The sequence below is a fragment of the Podarcis bocagei genome (assembly GCF_964188305.1).
Source record: "Podarcis bocagei genome assembly, chromosome: 4".
Lineage (NCBI taxonomy): Eukaryota > Metazoa > Chordata > Lepidosauria > Squamata > Lacertidae > Podarcis > Podarcis bocagei.
In genome coordinates this window covers 5,532,366-5,551,277 of record NC_138128.1, presented here as the reverse complement: position 1 = coordinate 5,551,277, position 18,912 = coordinate 5,532,366, and the positions used below count along the sequence as shown (strand labels likewise).

At 49.4% G+C, this 18,912-nt stretch overlaps 1 protein-coding gene across 2 annotated transcripts in view; it reads left to right on the top strand.

Moving 5' to 3' along the window:
• The first annotated feature begins 5,156 nt into the window (after positions 1 to 5,156).
• Positions 5,157 to 18,912, top strand: part of LOC308584873 (solute carrier family 12 member 9-like) — a 102,234-nt gene continuing 88,478 nt past the window's right edge. The window contains exon 1 of one of the 2 annotated variants that reach the window (XM_081190123.1): positions 5,157 to 5,496. In XM_081190123.1, coding sequence (XP_081046249.1) covers positions 5,298 to 5,496 — 199 coding nt within the window. In that variant the 5' untranslated portion in view covers positions 5,157 to 5,297. Of the gene's footprint in view, positions 5,497 to 5,916; positions 6,136 to 18,912 lie in introns of those variants that run through there. The other variant, XM_081190122.1, reaches the window with a different exon arrangement.

Here is an 18,912-nt window from a genome sequence, read left to right as displayed (position 1 = left end):
CCATTTCCCCAATTGCCAAAAGTCTGGATATTTTGAGGAAGAGGGTTTGTTGAGCAAATGGCTCCCAATCAACTTGTTACACAATCTGAATTGACTGGTTACGCCATTGAATCCCACCAGAGAAATTGAGACCACCTGGAAAGAGCCTTGAATTGGAGCACTTTATGCAAAGACCCTCCTCCCCCTCACTTTGGGGCTTTTGCCATAAGGAAAGTGGCAAGGGTGGCATTTGCTTGGTGTAACTGTCCTCTGAGTTCCCCACAAATGAAGCCATCTCCAAAACTACTGTTTTCTACAGGCAGGCAGCTAGCTGATCTCCAGCCACAGGTGAGTGGGGGAAGACTCCTTCTCAAAGATATCTCTTCTTTCCAGAACAGCTTCAGGCCATTCGCTATCTGTGTGGAGCATCTGCTGATAAGGATTAGCTAATCTCCTTGACAAAAGATGTATCCACCCACAACACTGAGTGAATCTGTCTCTCAAAGGAGATATCCCAAACTAGTAAAGGTAAAGGTACCCGTGACTGTTAGGTCCAGTCCCGGACGACTCTGGGGTTGCGGTGCTCATCTCGCTTTATTGGCCGAGGGAGCCGGCGTACAGCTTCCGGGTCATGTGGCCAGCATGACGAAGCCGCTTCTGGCAAACCAGAGCAGCGCACGGAAACTCCGTTTACCTTCCCGCCGGAGCGGTACCTATTTATCTACTCTTCTGATCGGCAAGCCCTAGGCTCTGTGGTTTAACCCACAGCGCCACCCACGTTCTTTACCCAAACTAGGCATGGCCAATCTGATTGACTTTTAACTCAGCTCTCTTTGTTACAATCACAGAACCACAGGGCGCAAACCCTCCCCCCCCCCCCGTCTGATTGATTGATTGATTGCAGTTATCTCCCACCTTTTTCTCCAAGGACCTCAAGAAATCATAGAATTGTAGTCCCTGCAAAGCAGGAATCTCAACCAAAGAATCCATGACGGACGGACACCAAACCTCTGCTTAAAAACCTCCAAGGACAGAGACTCCACAATCTCCAGAGGGAATCCGTTCCACTGTCAAACAACGACATTAGGCTGAGAGGCGGTGACATGGAAGCTTTAGCTGAGATTCCTGCATTGCAGGGGGCTGGAACAGATGACCTTTGGGGGTCCCTTCCAACTCTACCATTCTATGACTGCCTCTAGGTCACCCAGTGAGCTTCATGGCCAAGTGGGGATTTGAACCCTGGTCTCTCAGGTCCTAGTCTGATGCGCTAACCACGAGGCCACCCTGGCACGTGACACTACTGTATTAGCGAAATTCCCATCCTTACGTGGTCCGAGTGGAGACTGAACATGCTTAGTGGTCACGTAATGCTGGCTGGAGAAAGGAGGGAGAGACCCACTGGGTGACAGAAACCAGAAGCTGGAGCTTGTAGACTGTGTGTAGCAGTCTACACACCAGCTGCTTTCAAAGACACAGCTGCAGCACTTGCTTGAAACGTTGGCAGCCATAAATATCTCGCCATCCACACTGCCTGTATAGTTTGATCAACTCCGGGAAAGCAGCTCTGTGTGACTTGCCACCAAAGTGGCACCTCCATGTTTGGATGCAGTCTACCTTGCTGCAATGAACAAGAGAGGGCCTACATGCTCCTTGTGAGCATGTTGCCTACATACTCTCCTTGTGATTTTTCTGGGGCTTCTGAGCCAGCTGCTGGATCGCATGAGCTTTTGATCTGATCTTCCTATGCTCTGAATATAACCCCCCTCTCCCAAAAAACCCAATTTTATTTCCTGAACTATGAGGGAGGCTACCTATGCAGAACTGACACAGCAGAGTTCCTCGAAGGGTGGACTTAAACCATTCAAAGCCTGTGAAAAGCCCCTTACCCACCACCCCTGTAATGATGGCCACCAATCCTCCAGGGAGAATTCATGGGGATACTTCTGAATAGCCAGGGAGCTGCTCCTCTTCTGCCTTTTGCAGACACAGAGTTTAATTTCCAGTTTTATTCTCTGCTTTTATTGCCGCTTTAATTGCTTTTCTATTTTATGTCTCGGATTTCTCCAAGTGGCTGGGGAGGTGCGCTTGGCTGCAAGAGCTTCTTAAATCAAATGGGGTGGGGGGCTTCCTGGGAAAGGAAAACAGAATGGGAGGAAAATAAGCTAGGTGAGTCAGTGCAGGAAAGAACAATAGGTAAAGGGAAGAGAGAGAGAGAGAGAGAGAGAGAGAGAGAGAGAGAGAAGGAAGCCATATTGGTCCAAAATTATTTAGCTGTGATTTCTGCATTGCATGGGGTTGGTCTGGATGACCTTGGGGGGTCCCTTCTAACTGTTAGGGTTCTGATTCCGCGAGAAGAAAAATCCCGTTTTGCTAGAACCAACTGAAATGTCACAAAAAGAGTGAGCAAGCTTCCGTTTTCTCCAGAATTCTTCGCTACAGCCGCTAGACCTCACGCAATGTGGGAAGGAAGGCAAAATCTGGTCTAACCACAAGTCTTAAAATGGAAGCGTAGGTGGCAGTGGGCAGGTTTCAGGCTGCAGCTGCGACTGCTGGGGGAAAGAAGCACACCATGGCTGAGTGCCCTCCCTTTTGAAGAAAATAAAAACGTCGCCGGTCACCTACATCTGCCTCCACTCTTAATGAAAATGGACAGGCTAGCAGGGGCTTAGCAGGAGGAGCGGCTGCTATCAAGAGCTGCTTGAAAAGTTTGCAACTGTGAGTTGCCAGGTCATATCCAATTTAGTTAAGACTCCCTGAAACCCATGGGCTTTATTTCAGCGGGTCTACTTTGGGGATGACCAACAATGGGGGTTGGACTAGATGACCCTCGGGGTCCCTTCCAACTCCACACTTCTCTGATCCTATGACTCACTTACTGCTTACATTCCCCCCCCTTTCCTTTCTCTATGTTGTTTTGATGCTGTAACTCAGGGATGGGGGAGGTCTTCAGTCTCCGAGGCCAGATTTTACCCCCCAGTTTGGTCCTCAGCTCCCTCACCAGGCCACACTGTTTTGCATCTCTTTGTTGTTTAGTCGTGTCTGCCTCTTCGTGACCCCCTGGACCAGAGCACGCCAGGCACTCCTGTCTTCCACTGCCTCCCGCAGTTTGGTCAAACTCATGATGGTAGCTTCGACAACACTATCCAACCATCTGTCCTCTGTCGTCCCCTTCTCATTGTGCCCTCTATCTTTCCCAACATCAGGGTCTTTTCCAGGGAGTCTTCTCATGAGGTGGCCAAAGTATTAGAGCCTCAGCTTCAGGATCTGTCCTTCCAGTGAGCACTCAGGGCTGATTTCCTTAAGAATGGAGAGGTTTGATCTTCTTGCAGTCCATGGGACTCTCAAGAGTCTCCTCCAGCACCAGAATTCAAAAGCATCAATTCTTTGGCAATCAGCCTTCTTTATGGTCCAGCTCTCACTTCCATACATCACTACTGGGAAAACCATAGCTTTTACTATATGGACCTTTGTTGGCAAGGTGATGTCTCTGCTTTTTAAGATGCTGTCTAGGTTTGCCATCGCTTTTCTCCCAAGAAGCAGGCGTCTTTTAATTTCGTGACTGCTGTCACCATCTGCAGTGATCATGGAGCCCAAGAAAGTAAAATCTCTCACTGCCTCCATTTCTTTCCCTTCTATTTGCCAGGAGGTGATGGGACCAGTGGCCATGATCTCTTTACCTGACTTGCAATGTGTCCTTCGACTTTTCTGCCTCTTGCTTTTCAGGAGGGAGCAAAGAGAGGGATGTATGGATGTACTTCACAAACGTGTTTGCTGCTACACCCCCTTTTGTCTGTGGCTGCAGCACTTAGGGCTGGCATGTGGCCCTCAAAAAGTGACTTAGAAGGGAACTGTGGCCCTCAAGCTCAAAAAGCGCTTCCCAACACTCTTCCCACAGCAGCTGTTTTTAGCGTTCTGAATGTGCTGCTATCGTTTTGTTGCGTTCTGGGTTTATTTGGTAAGCCACTTCGTTCTGACGAAAAAGCAGGTTACGAATAATGAAGCGAGCCAAACCTGCCCTCCTAAGTGTACAATTTAAGGCAGGCTTCCTCAGCCTCGGCCCTCCAGATGTTTTTGGCCTACAACTCCCATGATCCCTAGCTAGCAGGACCAATGGTCAGGGATGATGGGAATTGCAGTCTCAAAACATCTGGAGGGCCGAGGTTGAGGAAGCCTGATTTAAGGGTTTGTTTTGGCTGCATTTAGCGTCCCTGTGACAGGTGGGAATTCAACAGGTGGCAGCACATCTGTTGAGCTTCTATGTGGCCCAGGGAAAGGCCAAAGCAAGAGAGACCCATTCTTAAAAACCTAGACGTAAGTATGCATACCCCGACAGAAATCACAGAGAATCGTACAGTTGCTAGGGATCCCAAGGGTCATCTAGTCCAGTGTTTCCCAACCACTGTTCCGCGGCACACTAGTGTGCCGCGAGATGTTGCCTGGAGGGAGGCGGGCGAGTCGGGCGGCGAGAGGCGGGGCGGCGGCGGCGAGGAGAGGAGAGGCCGCCCAGCGCGGGGCTCTCGCCGTCTGCCTGCCTGGCTGCCTGCGAGCTTGGCGGCCAGCGCCTCCGTCCGCAGCGCCCGCCTCGCGGCTCTCATTCCCTGCCCCTGCCAAAGCTCACCCAGCCAAGCCGCGCTCTCCTTCCTGCCTCGCTTTGCTGCCTCCTCCCCCCCCACCCCCAAAGCTTGGAGGTTCCCCGGCAAGGGGGAGGGGAAAAAATTGAAACTTACACTTTCGTGCGTCCCTCCCGGCGTGACGCTGCGCGCTGACGTCACGGGGCTGTAATGGTGGTGTGCCTCGAGATTTTTTTCCTCAAACAAGTGTGCCTTTGCCCCAAAAAGGTTGGGAAACACTGATCCAGTCCAACCCCTGCAATGCAGGAATCTCAGCAAAAGAATCCCCCCTGGATCTAATGCCACCTGCTTTCCAAAACGCATGCCTTGCATTACTTTATTATGACATTCCTATCCCACCTTTCCTTTTCAGAGTTGGCCTCTCCAGTTTATCCTCCACAACAACCCTGCGAGGTAGGCGAGGCCAAAGGAGAGTGACTCGTCCAGGCTTACCCAGTAAGCCTCCTTCCTGAGCGGAGATGGGATCCCTGCCCTTCCAGGTAAATATATATCATGCGGGTGCAGAAATGGGTCAATGCTCCCATCTCCATTTTCACCGTCGTGCGCTTCCGATTATTTAAATACGATGACTTCCGGGAAAGCCTTAATGTCACGTTGAACACGTGTTCAGCGGGAAAGGTTGAACACCTTTGCTGCAGATCAATCCTACGCCCGTTTACTCGGAAGTAAGCCCCGGCACCGATTCCGATGCTACAGAGTTCTGGAGCCAGGCCGCCGGATCCTGTGCAGGTTTACTCGGAAGTAACACACACGCACGCACACGTGCCTAATTTGTGGAATTTCCTTCCCAGTAAACACGCACGGGCTCGGGCTGCCGTTAGGACTTTGACCTTAAGCGCGGACTGTGCACGGAGCGAAAGTCCCCATCATGCGCTTTTGCACGGGAGTAAGTCGATCCATCCAAAACTGAGCGCGGGGGGGTTGCTGCACTCGATCCGGAGCAGAAACCCTCCGGCTCTCGCGGAACCACTTACTCCCGAGTAGACCTGCGTGCGTGCCTGTGTGCGTGCGTGCACGTGGAGGTGGCTCGGGCGGCGGCTTCCCTCTGCCTCCTCCGCGCTAGGCAAGCAGCTCCGCTTTCGGGAGAGACCTTTTACTCCCGAGTAAGCCGCTCCCGGCTCCCCTCCTGTCTTCCCCAGCAGAAGCAGCCCAGCCCGAGCTCGCTCCGGCCCGTCAAGGCAGGAGGCGGGGATCGGGGCGGCGCCGGGGGCGGCGCGTCGGGGCGGGCCGGTTTGCGCCCTGGAGGTGCCGGCGGCGGAGCCGGCCGTCGTAGTCCCGTCCCGTCGGGTCCCGCGCGCCACAGCGCCGTCGGAACGAGCCGCGACCATGCCCCGGCCCGCGAGAGGCTCCGGCGGGCCGTCGGAGCGGAGCCCGCTGCTGAATTACCGGCTGTGCAGCAGCGTCTCGGTGGAAGCGGAGCCGTCCGCGGCCAGGGCCGCCGGGGCGCGCAAGCTGCCCACCTTCCTGGGCGTCGTCGTGCCCACGCTGCTCTCCATGTTCAGCGTGGTGCTTTTCCTGCGCCTCGGTGAGTGGGGCTTTCGCAGCGTGGCTGGAGGAATCCGGCTTAGTATTGTTATTAGTATTGTTACTTTTATTATTTAGTTCGAAAATCGAGTTGAGCGCGCGTGGCGGAGATCGTGTCGCGTCTTAAGAAGCCGCCTGGCCCGGAAAGCTCAGTTTGGAGGCGGCGGGGAAGCGCTCGCACTTTGCCTATGCTCAGGAAACCTGGCTCTCAGAGCTGGAGAACCAGGGGAGGGAGCAGCCCTTTGGTTCAAGCCTCATAGTTGCCGCTGTAGGCGTTAGGTGAGCCAGGGATCTCCAGTCCCTCGCTGGAAACTTGCCTTGGGGTGGCAAGGGAACAGTGCCGGCCTGCTTTGCAGGGATGTTGTACAGCAGGGACTGGACAGGTGGGACCCTCCAGGACTGATGGGAGTCCAGTAATATCCTAGGCCACAGGATTCCCTGCTGCTGGTGAGAAGATGCCTTGAGATGAAGGCTCTGTTGGCGCCTACATAAACATGACAAATATTGTTTCACATCTGTTTTAAAGCTCAGTCTGTGCAGAGGTTGCCGCCTCTTCCCCTGAACTTGTTGTCCTTCCTGTTTAAGCCAGGTTCTCCCTGAGGCAATAATCCTGTGTCCAGGTGAGGGCTTCTATAGATGTTCCTCATAGTATGTTATCCAAATATATCAAAATACGCCCCCTGTTCATAAAAAGCTAGCATCTCAGGGAGCAATGTCGGCTAGAACCCTTCTCCCTGTCATCCTAGGTTTCTATGGGCAGGGGTTATCGTTTATGTATGGAGCTGCTTTTGGTCATGTTACTTCCCTGCCAACAGCTCTGCTGTCTGGAGTGGAACAGATCAGAGCTGACTCCTGCAGTGAGAATTAAATCCTAGTGACTGTCTGCTGACTTCCTCTTGGCTTCGGGGCACCCTGCCCAACAGCACCTTATAATTAACCAAGTCTCATAAGTCCTCATAAGGTCCTAACTCCTACACTAACCCAACACATCAGTGCCCTACTATGGGGCCTTTTAACTAGCCTGGCAACTTACCCCACCAAATGCCAGCTTCCTTAACACCCTAGGAAGTGGTTCTCAAACTTTTTTCTCTGGACCACACTTTCTCTATAAAGACTTGTTTGTGCCACCCCGAATTTTTCATTGATAAGAAATACATTGGATAATAATAATAATAATAATAATAATAATAATAATAATAATAATAATTTATTATTTATATCCCGCCCATTCGACTGGGTTTCCCCAGCTACTGTGGGCGGCTCCCAACAGATTTAATGATAATAATAATAATAATAAAAATGATAAAACATAAGACATTAAAAGCTTCCCTAAACAGGGCTGCCTTCAGACGTCTTCTAGAAGTCAGATAGTTGTTTATTTCCTTGACATCTGGTGGGAGGGTGTTCCACAGGGCAGTCGTTACCACCGAGAAGGCCCTCTGCCTCTTTCCCTGTAACCTCACTTCTCGCAGGGAGGGAACTGCCAGAAGGCCCTCGGCGCTGGACCTCAGTGCATGATGGGGGTGGAGACACTCCTTCAGGTATACTGGGCCGAAGCAACAACTTGTGGCAGTGTAAACGTAGAACGCAACTATTTATAATATGATCACAGGTAAAGTAAGGGACATGGGTGGCGCTGTGGTCTAAACCACAGAGCCTCTTGGGCTTGCCGATTGGAAAATCGGCGGTTCGAATCCTTGCAACGGAGTGAGCTCCCGTTGCTCTGTCCCAGCTTCTACCAACCTAGCAGTTTGAAAGCACACCAGTGCAAGTAGATAAATAGGTACCGCTCCAGTGGGGAAGGTAAACGGCATTTCCATGCGCTCTGGCTCTTGTCACGGTGTTCCCTTGTGCCAGAAGTGGTTTAGTTATGCTGGCCACATGACCCAGAAAGCTGTCTGTGGACAAACGCCGGCTCCTTTGGCCTGAAAGTGAGATGAGCGCTGCACTCCATAGTCGCCTTTGACTGGACATAACTGTCCAGGGGTCCTTTAACTTATGATCACAGGACATCCAGAAGGTATAAAACAATGCAGCTACATAAGAGCATAAATCATTTCCAGAATATAATTACCGATATAAATTCTTATGTACCTTAAGGATGCATACAAAGTCAGTGAGAGGCATGAGCTTGGTTTTGCTGGCAACTCTCACCATCTCAGCAACACAAAGAAGCCTTTCTCTTGTCTGGTCTTTCTCCGAATCACTTGACGTTCTTGCTCTCCTTTTGGAAAGATATCTACCCATATTTGGCAGATAAAAAAGATATTGTCATACTATAGTATACAATGCCTCACTGAAATGTTTAAATGTTTATTTGATGGCCCTTGAATCTTCCCATCACACTTGCCACCCTCTCCTGCCACACCCTCTGAGAATCAGTTACAGATAGGTAGCCGTGTTGGTCTGCCATAGTCAAAATAAAAAAATTCCTTCCTGTAGCACCTTAAAGACCAACTAAGTTAGTTCTTGGTATAAGCTTTCGTGTGCATGCACACTTCTTCAGATACATCTGAAGTGTGCATGCACACGAAAGCTTATACCAAGAACTAACTTAGTTGGTCTTTAAGGTGCTACAGGAAGGATTTTTTTTATTTTGCCTCTGAGAATCACTTTGCTACAAGACCAAGGGTAGGCAACCTAAGGCCCGGGGGCCGGATGAGGCCCAATCGCCATCTCAATTCGGCCCGTGGATGGTTCGGGAATCAGCTTGTTTTTATATGAGTAGAATGTGTCCTTTTATTTAAAATGCATCTCTAGGTTATTTGTGGGGCATAGGAATTCGTGCATTTTTTCCTCCAAAATATAGTCCAGCCCACCACATGGTCTGAGGGAGGGTGGACCGGCCCACAGGCCTTAAAAAGGTTGCTGACCCCTGTACAAGACCCATATCCACTCTTTAAAGTCTGCCTTGCAGGGACCTCGAGTTCAGCTGCACCCTCTAGCCCAGGGGTCTGCAACCTTTAAGACAAAAAGAGGCACTTGGACCCGTTTCCGAAGGAAAAAAAACTGGGAGCTGCAAAACCATTGAGACATTTAAAACAAATATATCTCCGGAGCCGCGATCTGACAGCGGGCGGGAAGGTGACGTCGGGACGGTGCGTGACTAACGCACGCACCGCCCAATGCGACGTCACAGCCAGTACAGCGCCCACCACAGTGGGGAGTGTCGGGGCGCACAATGCGCCTCCTCCCCTCACTAGTATCCGCCCCGGAGCCACGGCAAAGGTGTAAAAGAGCCACATGCGGCTCCGGAGCTGCGGGTTGCAGACCCCTGTTACTCCCTAGAGCATTTTTTCTGATCTGGCGCCTGGAATACAGTGTTACTCCTGGCTTCCTGATCACCACATTCAGCTCTCATACTATCTGCACTAGTGGTCTATGCCCCACAAAGACCCCTCTTCTGTTAATACTCTCATGCTTTTAGCAGTTAACTTCTACTTTCCTCTTCCAAAACCCTTACAAACAACCGCAGCACCTCTGCTTTGGTCTCTCCTTTGGTCGCCGTACAATCCAAGGCTGCTGCCTCTTATGAACTACCCCCACTCATGTTATTGCAGTAATGGCTACCTAACCCCTTTCCAAATGCCCACCTCTGTTCTGGGCTATAAATACTACTCATTGGCCTACCCGCCTGCAGCAAATTTGAAGCGCCTGCAGGGAACCAGGCTGGGATTGGTGGAGATGTTGTAGTCCAAAACATCTGGAGGGCACCAGGTTGGGGAGGGATGGGCTTTGGGCCTTTACCCAGCAGCTTGAATTGGACTTGGGAGAGAATAGGCAGCCTGCCGTTGGCATCCGTCTGTCTTGAGAGACAATGGAGTGTGCCTCCGGGGGCAAAGTCAAACTGCTGCCTTAGCAGCATTGAAGTTACCTCTCTGTGGTGCAAACCTGAGCTATGTGCCTGGGGGTCCTGGGCTGCCCAGAGGACAAGACTCCCCTCTTGGCCTCCCTGATGGGGTCCAAAGGAAAGCAGAGCAAGACATTTGGCACCGGCTTGGCTGCAGGAGTTGCTGGAGGGAGGCGTCCAAGGAGCCATACAACCGTCTTAGGGACTGCACTCCAGATTTGTGTATGGTTTACTCCAGAGTTCTCCAAACCTTTTATGTTGGTGACACACTTTTTAGACATGTGTCATTTCACGACACAGTAATTCTGTGTGTGTGTGTGTGTGTGTGTGTGTGTGTGTGTATATATAAGTTTTTTAACATATCATTTATAACAGTAATTAAACATGCTTTTACATCTTATACAATTTTTTTACTTCCCTCAATCTCATCTGAAAATTTTCCAATCTAATCTCTTAGTATACATTTCTTACTTTCCCTATGACATTTAAATCTCATAACTGTTATCTCTATTCTTTTTCTACTTTGTAACGTTTCATAGATTTCTCCTTACAAAACTTCTTGCAGTCCTACCAGCGTAATTTGTTGATTACAGTTGCTCTTCAAATAGTTCATCTAATTTCTTCCAATCTTCTGTGAATCTCTGGTCCCGCAGGTTTCGAATCCTTCCTGTCATTTTGTCCAATTCTGCATAATCCATTAATTTTTTCTGCCATTCTTCTTTTGCACAACATAGTAATTCAGTTTTACTAGCAAACCGGAGGTTAAACTAACTCCTTTCCAGCCCCGGGAGGAACTCGAGGAGTGTTCATACGACACAACCACACACTGCAGCCGACACAGTAACGTGGCACGACGTGCAGTTTGGATAGCTCTGATTTACTCCTTAGCCTTTTCTTCTTCCAAAGATATCCCACAAGGCAGCAGACATTTAAAGCCCTTCACGGCCTAGGACCCTCGTACCTATGGGACCGCCTCTCCTGGTATGCCTCACCGAGGACCTTAAGGTCCATATATAGCAACACCCTAGAGGTCCCAGGCCCTAAGGAAGTCAGATTAGCCTCAACCAGAGCCAGGGCCTTTTCAACACTGGCTCCGGCTTGGTGGAACGCTCTGTCTCGTGAGACCAGGGCCCTGCGGGATCTGATTTCTTTCCGCAGGGCCTGTAAGGCAGAGTTGTTCCATCTGGCCTTTGGCTTGGAGCCAATTTGATTCCCTCCCCCTCTTTCCTTTTCCCTTTCTCCTTCTGTGATGGAACTCCTATTTAGGGACTTCTCTGGCTTTTTTCTGGCCCACGTAGGACCAGTCTGGATAGTTGGCTTTAGGGAAGATTTGACGTTTTCATCCCCAAAAAGTTTTCGATTTGAGTTTCTACTGAAATGAGGCTGCATTTTAATGTTGTATTTTAATCTTGTTTTTAAGTTGTATTTTAATCAATTGTTTTTATACCTGGTGTTAGCCGCCCTGAGCCCGGTCTTGGCTGGGGAGGGCGGGGTATAAATAAAATTTATTATTATTATTATTATTAGCTATTTTTCCAGCATTGCAGGGGGTTGGACTAGATATCCTTCGGGATCCCTTCCAACTCGACAATTCTATGATCCTCTCTTGCTGGGACCTGCTACTTCAGTCCGCTTGAGCGGAAGCAAATGTCCCTGCTCCCTCTGCCCCAACACACACCTGATGTTCGATCGCAAAGTGCTTTCTCTCAGAAATGGTTGTGGCAGCTGGGAAAATGAAGGAAGCGAGCCCGTAAGTGCTGGCCGTAATAAGCCTTCGCTCTTCTTGGGCTTTGGGCCAGCCGGGGTCACTCCAGTCGTTATATCCCCTTGCGTCTTGATTAATACCTTTCTGCAGCTGTAATGGAGCACTCAGGCTGCAACTTGGTGTTAATTAAGTGTGCAGGGTGGCCGTGCGAGAGGTGATGTGGTTTGTAAGTTCTGGGCTGGAACCACAACTGGATTAAGGCACCGTCTCGTAGGCACACAAAAATCTGTTCAGTCCAGCATCTTGTTTCTCCCAGTGGCCAGCCAGATGTTTTGGGAAGACTACAGCAACAGCCCTTCCTTCCTGAGTTTCCCCATGCAGCAGCTATTGAGAGATAAATGGTAAAGGGACCCCTGACCATTAGGTCCAGTCGTGACCAACTCTGGGGTTGCGGCGCTCATCTCGCTCTATAGGCCGAGGGAGCCGGTGTTTGTCCGCAGACAGCTTCCGGGTCATGTGGCCAGCATGACTAAGCCGCTTCTGGCGAACCAGAGCAGTGCACGGAAACGCCGTTTACCTTCCCGCCGGAGCGGTACCTATTTATCTACTTGCACTTTGATGTGCTTTCGAACTGCTAGGTTGGCAGGAGCAGGGACCGAGCAACGGGAGCTCACCCTGTCGCGGGGATTCGAACCGCCGACCTTCTGATCAGCAAGTCCTAGGCTCTGTGGTTTAACCCACAGTGCCACTGTCTTTACTGGTGCATTCCTGCATTGCATGGGTTTGGACTGGATTACCCTTCCAACTCTATGGGTGCAGTAGCACCCCTAAAGTAATCCAGCGTCAAGAGCCCAACTCTGGAAATCAAACAGGGGGTGGGGTGAGGGGCACTTGTAGAGAGAGCGTCTGGCATAGACCTGACCGACATACATCCCACCACCTGGAGAATGTGGAAGATTTCTCCCTCCGAACCCGAGCGCTGAATTGCAGAAATGACTTCCAGAGGGTAGCCGTGTTAATCTGTTGGCAGCTGAAGCAAAAGTCTTGTGGCTTCTGCAAGAGACTTTCTGGTTCAGTTTGGCTGAGGCCTTTCCTGGCCTTGGGGAGTCCTCTAAATTGGGAGGCACAAACTTGCCGAAATGGTGGCAGTGAGGATATGTGTGTGTTTCAAAATACGCTTTCGATTATATGTCGAGTTCTTTGGACGCTCAGAGCAACGGAAGCAGTGCAGCAGGGCTAGATCGAAATGGCTCTTGTTAAAATGTGTTTTCAAGAGTTCAAAACGTTTGCGCCAAAGCATGAAGTTTGTACATCGGTGTGTCTGGCTGGACTCTAAATCTAGATGCAGCAACTGTCACTGACAGTTAGCACTTAAATCGGTTTGATGTTGTTTGCATGTTTCAAAAGATTTCAGATTTATTTCTGTTAAGTGAGAGGCAAATGATTGAAGGGTTGCTGGCCTCCCTCTCTCTTTGGAGGGGCAGGCAGTATTTCGGAGTCTCTTGCCGTGCGCCCATCTGAGACGGCAACAGGTGGAGTATCTGCTTTACCCAGGTCACATTTATTTTTTACGACAAATGGCTGCCCATGAGAAAGCAATCAGGCAGGCCTGCAAGACACGGAAGCATCTCTTAGGAGGGAGAAAGGAAGACGTTGGATCACCTTTCCCCCTCCTTCACTAAGCGATCTCCCGTGTTCAGTCTTCAGCCTTTCCTTAGTGCCTTACACTGAGTCAGACTTGGTCCACCTACCTCATTATTGTCCACTCTGACTGGCAGCATCTCTCTGGGGATTCAGGAAGGAGACTCTCCCAGTCCTACCTGAGATACTGTGGATTGGGACCTTCTACATGCAGAGCAGATGCTCCAGCTCTCCTCTGAAGAAGTGCTAGTGTAGGATTCAAAACAAGGCATGTGGTTTTGAATTCATTTGAAATATAAGTCTATTTGTAAGCTGTTCCATTGTTTGAAATGCAGGTTCTTTGTCCTGGAAGCAGACTGCCATCATTTGGCTTGCCTGAGTGATCTGAACAGTCTTCTTTGCAAATATTCATTTAGGCTTAGTCAGTAGGGTATGAGACTCTTAATCTCAGGGTCATGGGTTCAAGGGGCAAAAGATTCCTGCATTGCAGGGGGCTGGACTAGATGACCCTTGGGGTACCTTCCAATTCAACAGTTCTATGTTTCTAAGATTTTGACTTGTGACCTGTCTGATTTGTGTGGGGCAGACTGGGGATTTGAAGTTGTGGGTGATTGGACTCAAAGCCTTTCAGTTCCCACAGATTGGGCTTGGTAGTTTTGCTCTTCGTTGCATTTGGTTTAGAAGTACTCTGGGATTAATATCTGGTTTCCTCCTCTTCATCGCTCATTGAAACGCTTCAGTTCTGCTTTTTCAGCACGTGGTTACTGCAGTCTCCAATATGCTCTACACTTCTGTCGTCCCACCATGTGCACATGCAGTCTTCAGTTTGGGATTGGGCACAGAATCTGGAGCACCGGCGTTCCTAAGCAAATCAAGTTTCTAGTCCATATGAAAAGTCAGCTGTGGCAACCAGTTGTGATTTCAGTGTCTTCCACAGTTCTCTCTCCCCCCACCGTGCCCCACCCCACCCTATTGAAGTAGAAAGATTCTCTCTTGCCAATTTTTTTGTTCTCCAGCTAAGTTTTAAACCTTACAGCAACATTATGTTAATTATTATTCTAATTAAGCTTATTGTTTATTTAAAAACAACAACAACAACAACAACAACAACAACAACTGCTGGTTGAGGGAGTCCTGTGCAGGACCAGAAATCAAAACAAACAGAATGCAGAGCAAAGAGCCTGAATATAACAATTTGTGTGTGTGTGTGTGTGTGTGTGTGTGTTAATTGTGGTGAAGGTAAAATGAATTCTATTCCAAGAAAAGCTCAATTTCCTGCACCACTTCCTATATCCCTTATACAAGTCTGCAAAAAGTTGTTCATTTTGAATAATGGATTCCCCCCCCCCCCGCCCAGTTTCCTGCATGTTCTAACAGGCTCAGACTGTCCTTTTTTATGTATATAAAAAGACTGCAGTTCCATTGAATTTGGTGGGAATATACTTTGGGCAAGTGTCTATGGGACCGCAGCCTTAATCAAGGAGAAACTAATAGTAATAGGATACTGTAGAAATTAATCCGGGATCTGTGCAGCCTGATAGTATATGCCAGCCTTAACAAAGGCCAGGAATGCCGTGCAGTTACACCCTGCGTTCCCTTTCAAGCATTCTCAAATATTTAGATCTGAACCCCGTGGGGGAAAACAGGACACAGGGTTCTTTCAGAACTGTCCTGATCTTCCTTATGACTCAGGATCTGCTCATTATCCTGGGATCCTCTCTGTTTGCAGCGAAAGCCAGCTCTGAGCAGAGGGCAGAGTCTGAGCCCTCCCCCTAGCAAGGAAGAAATTGGGCAGCTCGCTTTGCCAGGTCCATGTGATTGGCGGGGTGTGGGGGGGGCACACCCTCCACAGATTTGCTCAGGGCAGCTGGGGACAGTTTAAAGCTGTGTCCACAGCCCACAAGCTCCGCAAGGCTCAAATCCATTTTCTCTGCTCATCCTTTCTCGGTCACTTTTAGCTTCCCCCAGAAGCATCCGGAGGTCACTCAGGGTCACCCCTCTTGCAAAATCTGCCTGCAGAAACCTTTTCCTCCCTTGAGTTGCAAGTAGCCCTATCTCCAGTCTCCGTTGTGGGACAGAATATACAGCTTGGGGGCTGCCTTAGCCAGGGCCAGTGGTGCCCTTGATTTAGGATTAATTAGAGCAAAGGCAATTTCCATGTGCATGGCCTCAGCAAGGATGCTCCGCTTCTTCAAGCAATAAATAATACTTTAAATAAAAGATCTGGGGAACAATGGGAGGTGTTGATACCTAGGGAGGGATAGCTGAGCTCTGGCATTTGTTCTGTTCAAAACAAGAGGAGGGAAATCCCTTTCCATCCGAAGGGCCCCATTCCCACTTGTGGGGGCCGCATGCCAGTCAGGGGCGTGGCTAGAGGCAAAAGTGGGCGGAGCCACAGGAGTGACTCTTTGAACAGCATAGGCTACATTCTGGCCATGGAGAAGTCGAGAGTTTTCTGCTTGTCTCTCCATTTTATCCTCATCCTAGGATCATAGCAGGGACGCAGGTGGCGCTGTGGGTTAAACCACAGAGCCTAGGACTTGCCTACCAGAAGGTCGGCGTTTGAATCCCTGCGACAGGGTGAGCTCTCATTGCTCAGTCCCTGCTCCTGCCAACCTAGCAGTTTGAAAGCACGTCAGAGTGCAAGTAGATAAATAGGTACCGCTCCGGCAGGAAGGTAAAGGGCGTTCTGGTTCGCCAGAAGCGGCTTAGTCATACTGGCCACATGACCCGGAAGCTGTACGCCAGCTCCCTTGGCCAATAAAGCGAGATGAGCACCGCAACCCCAGAGTCGGCCACGACGACCTAATGGTCAGGGGACCCTTTACCTTTACCTTTATGATCATCGCAGCGATAGGCCTGGTCTGTGGGATGTGGCACTTCAGAGTACGTTAAGGAAAAGTGTTCTTGCCTAGCTTGTTCCCCGCCTTGCTAGATTTCTACTTGCAGGCGTTTTCTTTCCCTCTCTTTTTTGGAAAACGGAACCCTTTGCAAAAAAACCCAACCTATTTCCCACCTGTGGGCTGAAGTGGTCAAATCCTTGTAAATCAAGAAAATCTTAAAAACAACAAAACAAAACAAAAAGAAAACTACCTCACTTGATTCCTTCACATTGTTTGCATCAGGAGGCATGAAGAAAGAGATTTGTTCTGCTGATAAACTAATTACCGTTTGGAGACTTAAGGTGGACTTTTATTTTGTGCTAGTGATTTTGTGGGACACGGCAGAGACTTATACGTGGTCTAGGGAGGGGAAATGGTCCCAGGCGTTTCGGTGCTTGCGGTGGAAATTCCAGTTGGTCCCCCCCACCCTCCCCACTAATAACTGGGAAGTTCTCTTGCACAAGTTCCCTTGAAATGAGTGGGTCTTGCTCAGCAGAACTTCCCTGTCAGGTGAGACACATGGAGGGGTCTCTCTAAATAGTCCGCTTTGCTGCTGTTACAGGAGACCCAAATCTCTTCCCCTCCCTTCTGGCAGCTTCGTCATGTTGCCTTATGACAGGGCTGCCTCAGTTCTCAAATAACTCTGTGATCTTATGAAAGTCCTCTTTCTTCTTCTTCTTTTAAAAAAACCTAACAAACCAAAGAGAAATCGAAAGCGTGAAAATCCCAGGGTGGAGACAGCTTGGAATTCCCCCCACAGCTCTGGAAGAAGTGGCTTGATTTCTTTACCTGGCGCTGACTCGCTTCCTTTCGCTCTGCAGCTGAGGTTTTCTGGAAATCTCAGACTGTCAGGGCAGGGTGGCTGAGTAACACCCCCCTCCACAAACACAACACCCAGCCTGCGGTTGCAAGGGGAAAGGCACCACTTCCTGGTCTGCGTGTTTGCCCAATGCCAGCTGAGCCAGCAACATGCGGAGGTTCACGACCTGCTTCCCCTTTCCAGGATTTCTGCACAGAATTGCTTCGGAAACCTGTCAAAGGTGATGTGTGGTGACTGAACAGGTTGGCTCTCCTGGTCAGCCCCGTGGCCCTATCTTCTCCCAGTGTTAAAAGCCCAGATATATATGTTAATCACTTTGTTGTTGTTTAGTCGTTTAGTCGTGTCCGACTCTTTGTGACCCCCTGGACCAGACCACGCCAGGCACTCCTGTCTTCCACTGCCTCCCTCAGTTTGGTCAAACTCATGCTGGTAGCTTCGAGAACGCTGTCCAACCATCTCGTCCTCTGTCATCCCCTTCTCCTTGTGCCCTCCATCTTTCCCAACATCAGGGTCTTTTCCAGGGAGTCTTCTCTTCTCATGAGGTGGCCAAAGTCTTGGAGCCTCAGCTTCAGGATCTGTCCTTCCAGTGAGCACGCAGGGCTGATTTCCTTAAGAATGGATCGGTTTGATCTTCTTGCAGTCCATGGGACTCTCAAGAGTCTCCTCCAGCACCAGAATTCAAAAGCATCAATTATTTGGCAATCAGCCTTCTTTATGGTCCAGCTCTCACTTCCATACATCACTACTGGGAAAACCATGGCTTTAACTATACGGACCTTTGTTGGCAAGGTGATGTCTCTGCTTTTTAAGATGCTGTCTAAGTTTGTCATTGCTTTTCTCCCAAGAAGCAGGCGTCTTTTAATTTCGTGGCTGCTGTCACCATCTGCAGTGATCATGGAACCCAAGAAAGTAAAATCTCTCACTGCCTCCATTTCTTCCCCTTCTATTTGCCAGGAAGTGATGGGACCAGTGGCCATGATCTTCATTTTTTTAATCACTTAATGGCACCTTAAACCTAGGTTACAGTTGCCACAACAGAATGGCTAGGTGCCATCTTTTTTACAAGGATATTATTACAGTCGTACCTTGGTTCTTGAACTTAAATCCATTCCAGGAGTCCGTTCGATTCCCGAAACCGTTCAAAAACCAAGGCGCGGCTTCCAATTGGCTGCAGGAGCTTCCTGCACTCAATTGGAAGCCACGTCAGACGTTCAGCTTCCGAAAAACATTCAAAAACCGGAACGCTTACTTCCTGGTTTTCTGTGTTCAGGAGCCAAAATGTCCAAGTACCAAGGTGTTCGAGAACCAAGGTACAACTGTATTATTATACTGAACTATGGCAATTTGATCAACAAATTATCGCTGGATAGCAGATAAGAACTCGTGAAACCACCCCAATAACAGGGTTTAATCCAGGAGCAAAACATGTTTCCGTTCATTTGGGTTTTCCTCTGTTTCTTTTTATTATGGGGTTTCCAAAATTGACAAATTAATTTGCAGAGTTGTAAAATCGGCGTTTAAAACCAAAACCAAAACCAACCAACCCTCCTGATTCTGCTTATTAAACATAACTTGTGGTTTCACCTCGAGTCTCTTGACCAATTCCCCCCCCTGCCAAAAAAAATTTTTTTTACAGGGTTTCCACAAGGTTTCCTCATGGTAGTTCTTTTGTGGTGTCAGGCACATTCCCCAAGGCTGAAAAGCAGCAACATTTCGTCAATCTGGAAAACCGGATTGTCGCAGCGCCCAGCTAGAGAAGTCCATTGCAGCTGTGGATGGAGATTGTGATGGTGTCATTGTCGTGGGTGCCTGTTGCAGGTCTCTTACAGCACATTCACCCCCCCACACACACTTGCTGCCCGCCCCGCGGTTCCCTCGGT